At 40.7% G+C, this 5,651-nt stretch overlaps 1 protein-coding gene across 2 annotated transcripts in view; it reads left to right on the top strand.

Moving 5' to 3' along the window:
- The window catches only part of LOC103457332 (zinc finger protein OZF-like), a 13,284-nt gene continuing 7,633 nt past the window's right edge, over positions 1-5,651 (top strand). For both annotated transcript variants that reach the window (XM_008397372.2, XM_017302177.1), the window contains exons 1-2: positions 1-256; positions 1,953-2,030. In XM_008397372.2, the coding sequence (XP_008395594.2) occupies positions 160-256; positions 1,953-2,030 (175 nt within the window). In that variant the 5' untranslated portion in view covers positions 1-159. The remainder of the gene's footprint in view (positions 257-1,952; positions 2,031-5,651) is intronic.

The raw sequence follows: 5,651 nt of genomic DNA on the forward strand, positions 1-5,651 counted from the left end.
CCTGTATTTCCGCCCCGAAAGAATGTTAGCTAACTTGTTAGCGCTAGCAGCATGAGTTCTACGCTGGGAAACGGAGGGACTGCTTCGGTTCGGTTCGGTTTGGTTCTGTTTGCTTGGTAGTTGTTAGAGGAGGACTTGGACGGACTGGATTCAACAGAGATGTGGACCCGGCGGGTCAAACAACGTTCGGATGCAGCAGCGGAGCAGAGGCACGAAAGTCTGGATCCGTCTTTCGAACCTCGGCTGCACCGACCGGGTTTGTTTATATTTACTAGAAGGGGTGGTGGGGTTCGGTCCATTTCCATGGCCCGGTACCAACACCCGCACTGATTTGGTCAAAACCAACCAAACGAACAAAAAACCTTAAAATGTACGAACATTCAATTGAACCGTCTTAAAGGTAATTCCTCCTGCTATTATAGACATGATCACAAATTCAGCTGTTGGTCAAAAAGAACCATCTGATTATGAAGAGCTGTGACTAGAGACAAAAATTACAAGTTGATAACACTGAGAGGAAACATTTGTTTAAAAATCATAAAATCTCTAAAGAAAATAAGAACTAACAAATAGATACATTTTTTGACTCCACAAAAAAAATAATTTCAAAATTATGTACGAAATTTACCCTGTAATGAATTTCTGCAAATAAAATTCTATATAAATATCAATTCCTGTGCGTTTTGTGACCGAGATATTGAGGCAACAAACTTTTTTCAATTGCAACTTCATTAATGTTTTTACAAAGATTTCAAAACTGGATCTTGTACAATACATTTATTCCGCTTTCAAGTTTCAGTGTAATACAATTCAGTCTTTTAACTAAATCTCTGAGGTTTTGAGTACCTTGTTAAACAGCGTGTTGACTAAAACTGAGGTTTAAGCCCAGTTAAACTGGAGCCCTAAAAGGGGTTTTAATGTTTTTATCTTTAAATCTCTTTCTCACTGTTCATTCAATGTCACATGCTGTTTTTATTTTAATCATTTAAGCACTTTGAAATGCCTTGCTGCTGAAATGTGCTACACAAATAAAATTTGATTGATTGATTGATTGATTGATTGATTCTAACACAGGAAAATACTGTTTCCTAAAAAAATCATCTTCATCTTTAACTTTTTTTGTGAAATAATTTTATGTAAGGAAGTGCTTAAATGTTGTAACACAAAAGCCCATTTTTATACCAATATGTTAATGGCTTAATTTAGGATTTGAAATTCCTCTTGGGTTTGTGACATTTTCTGTTTTACTTTTCCCATAGTTAGTGCAACTGTTGTTTTTTATTTTTTTTCTGCTCAGTTTATGGCATTAAACTGTTTTGTTATTGATGTGTGCTTTGTCAGACCATTTTTAAAAATTTCTAATAAAGATAAAAAAACATTGCCATATTTCCGGCTTTTAATTCAAAACATCCCATGCAGTGATGAATTGTAGGGAATACATTTTATCTGGATGTGGACTCGGCGTAAAGGTGGAAGTAGAACCCAAAAGGGGCGGGGCAAAGGCTGGATATGGAGAATCACACTATATACTCAAACCCTTCAGCATGAACGCACATCTGAAGGACACAACGGAACAAGGTTGGAAGTGCGAGTACTGGGACCAGGCCAATGACTTTTTTTGTAAAGTGCTTTGGGTGGGGGGTCTGGGAGGGGTACTATTCTGTGCGGTTTAGATGAATCCCCTCCTGACGACTGGCCCAAATACAGCAGGCTGACCCTGGTCCTACATGTTGCTGCTGTTTCAGACAGTGTGTTAGCCTAGCCAAGTTTAGGTTAGCACCTTCTGACCTGTCAGCAGATCCTGAAATGAGCTTCAGGACAGTAGCTGTATGTGTTGACCCATTTGTATCTGGAGAAACAAGCCATGTGTGTTTTCAGGTGATTTCTTATGAGGACATCATAGTTTTACTACTATAACTCTGTTAAAGCAACATTTCACTGCTGCCTTGCAGAAACTCTGGTTGGAACCAAATATCTGTTGCTGTCAGGAAAAACTGATGAGAGCGACTGCAGCCTCTGGAACATCATTGGTGAGTTAAACTGGGAACCAGAACATTAATAATCTAGATCAACGTTTCCCATCCCTGGTCCTTCAGTCACACTGAACTGCAGGTTTTAGATGTTTTCCTGTTTTAACACACTGGATTCAGAGGATTGCAGTTCAGCAAAAGCTTCTTAATCAGCCATCAACTGAAGTCTTGAGCTGTAACAGGGAAATGCCTAAAGCATACAGGGTAGTGTGCCTTGAGGACCAGGGTTGAAAAACACTGATGTAGATCATGTAATTGTGATGAAATTTAATGTATTATTTCATTTCATGACATTAATTTTAATGTAGTATCAGACAGGGACTCTGTGACAGAAATGCTTACTTGGAGATTTTATTTGCATGTTGGTCTGGATTGTAAGGAGTTTGATAAGTTCAGATGGGAATTAAGGAGTAAATAAACCCCAAGTCAAGCTTTTGTTCCTTTATAAACTGCATAAATTGGTCCTTATAGGTGCCATCTTTTGTTACTCTTCAAACGGTCATTACTGTATAATATCTGGCCTAATACCATCTGAGTACCACCCTCGGATTGAACAGTGGAGTTGCAGTTAAGTTTTCCTGTTGGTTCCACCGGTCCAGCTTTACGTCACAGCCCCGTTTCAGAGTATAAAACCATCTCATGACACGCCCCCTGGTGGTGAGTCAGGAGGTGGAATATTGAACTTGGTGAGCATTTCTCAGCTTTGCTCATATGTGATTCATTAGCACCATGAACACAGAGTGGAACGGGTCTGCTCTGCTCTGACTGTAGGTGGTTTGCCACAGAGTTGCCTCTTCACATATTATTGCCTGAGTCTTCAATATTGAGGTCTAGAATAACTTTTTGCTCTGTCAATAACTTTTTTCCTAAATGCACCCAAATCTTTGACCATATTGCATTATTATTACACAACTTTTTTTTTTTTTTAAATTGATGCCAAATCAAGGCAATATTGAATGGTGAGTGATTAATTGAAGGGGCGGTATTATGTATTTTCCATTATGATTTTATCAGGGTTTATGGATAGATATAACTATAAGTGTGCCAATCGTTCGGCCACCGATCATAATCAGCTGATTTCTGTGAAAGTGTATGACTTGTTACTAATCACACAAACCGATCACCTGTATCTCACTCTGCAGCCTGCCTGTGCAGCTCATCTCTTTCCTTCACACTGTGCAGGCACGCAGCAACTAGTCCTAAGCAATGTGGTGAGGAACTTCAATGCCCAGAGTGAATGGAGAAGTTTGCATGTTACGCCGCACAAATACCTGAAGCACGTCATAATGCATCAACACAACTAATCTAACATGACATTTAAAAAACAAACACTTGACTTCCGGGTGGGCAAGCAAGATGGCGACAGCTTAACCAGGTGGCTCCCCGACAAAATTTAAAAAGCCGAGGTTATTTACAAATGTAGGATATAAGATAAACTTAAAAGTGAGCCGGAATGTCCAAAYCCAAATCAAGGAGCTCTCTGTTGTCCCAAAAATCGATGTTAAGAGAAGAACAAACGAACAAAGAAGGTATGGCTAGCCTCTCGGACTCAGAAGCATCATTAGCGGCTAACGACTCAGCTAACGAGACGGCTAATCTACAAACTATTCTCATAGAGCTAAGAGAATCACGTCTAGAAAATGGCGATGGCTTCCGAGAGGTTAGAGGAGATAAAGAATGTAAACAGAAGACTGGACGAGGCAGAGACACGCATCTTAGAAGCGGAGAACAGAATTCAGCAGCTCGAAGAGGAGGAGCTATGAAGCTCAGTAAAGTACAAGACGAATTTGAGGCTAAGCTGGTGGAACTCGAGGGGAGGTCGAGAAGGGACAACCTGAGGCACCATGGCATTGTGGAGGGCTCTGAGGATGGCTCATCATCCATCACAGCCTTCGTAGGTAATCTACTCCGGGACAAACTGGACATTCCGACATCACTCGACCTGAACATCGAGTGAGCTCACCGCTCTCTGGGACCCAGAGCTCCACCTGAAGCCCCCTGCGTTCCATAATAGTCAAGTTCAGCACATCTAAGGTAAAAGACGAAATGCTAAAACGAGCCTGGCAAAAGAAAGGCTTCACGGTGGCAGGGAGAAAAGTTATAGTGGACCACGATTATTCTCCAGACGTGTTAAAACGGCGACGCGAGTACATTGAAGTGAAGCGGGTCCTCAAGGAAAAAAGGATCAAATTCCAAACCCCGTTCCCGGCCAAGTTGAGAGTATTCTACGAGAACAACACGCGTGTCTACAACTCTGCAGCTGAAGCAACTAAAGACATGGCGAATCGAGGTTTCCAGATCACCGTTATCCAGCCATCAACGACGTTGGTTGACAAGATCAAGAGCACGATGTGGACCAAGTCGGGAAAGAACGATAAAGATCATCGACCGAACGGAACACGGGAGGGAAACAAGAAGAAACTGGACGAGTGTAGAAGAGAATAAGCACAACCACAGGAGCGGACAGATCAAACATATACAGGGATTATCATTATTATTATTTTTACTACTTTTGATGTTAATTGGAGTCGGGGACCGCGCTTTCTAGAAAATGGAACGCTACAACCAGGTAACGCCACCAGAGGGCCCCTCGCAGCCACAGAGCCGCCTGGATTTCCCTCAAAATCGCTCACAAACTATAATGGTCGTTAATAAGACCAGAGGAAAGGAGGTCTTTAAATGGACATGTGTTTGCTTGTTTTACAAAGCTAAGATGTTTGGATTGTTCACAGTTGTTCTTTGTTTGGGTAGCTTAGGGTTATTTATTTTACTCGTTCTGAATATCCAGCAATATGCAAACCATGACTTCATTATCACCTCTTAGAATCACAACTTATAATGTAAAAGGAGTTCACAATCCAATAAAAAGGGCGAAAATATTAGGAAAAATGAAAAAAGAAAAAGCAGAAGTAGTATTCCTCCAGGAAACTCGTCTCTCAGAGGTAGAGCATAGTAAACTTAAAAGATTGGGCTTTAATGAGGTATTTAGTGCATCACATAAATCAGGTCGTAGAAGGGGGGTGGCAACCTTAATATCCCAAAGGGTCACATTTGAAATGAGCCAAGAACATAAAGATATAGTGGTGGGCAGACTAGAGGGACAAGACATTACCTGTTCTGGTGAACTGCTAGGTAACCACTCCCCTCTGTCTCCCCTGCAACTTTCTGCAGCTCCTTTCTGCCTGTCGGTGAGGAGAACCAGGTGGACTCAATCTTCAATCTCCTAGCAATCAGAGTGCAGCTACTTTTGGTGTGACTGACTTGTCAGTCCTGGTTTGAGAGCATGAGATGCAAACAGTGCTGGAGCATTTAAGCTCAGAACTGTGAAAGTTTCAACAAGCTGTGAAAGACGGCTGGTGTGGCTCAATGCTGCTGCTCATGCTGAATTGTTTGTTGTATTAAGTTGTTTAGTCTTGTTGAGGTCAAGTTACTAGGTTGAAAAGAAAAAAATATAAAGAAGGTAAATACACTTGGTGTTTATTGGTTAAAGTAAAAAGAAAAAGGAAATGTTGGTTGTAATGTTTGTGAGGGTATTTAACAAATATTGATAAAAATGCTAATTTATTTATTGCTGCTGAATTTACTATAAAATATTTTCTATTTATTATTCTTTTGATATAA

The sequence above is a fragment of the Poecilia reticulata genome, linkage group LG21, assembly GCF_000633615.1.
Source record: "Poecilia reticulata strain Guanapo linkage group LG21, Guppy_female_1.0+MT, whole genome shotgun sequence".
NCBI classification, from domain to species: domain Eukaryota; kingdom Metazoa; phylum Chordata; class Actinopteri; order Cyprinodontiformes; family Poeciliidae; genus Poecilia; species Poecilia reticulata.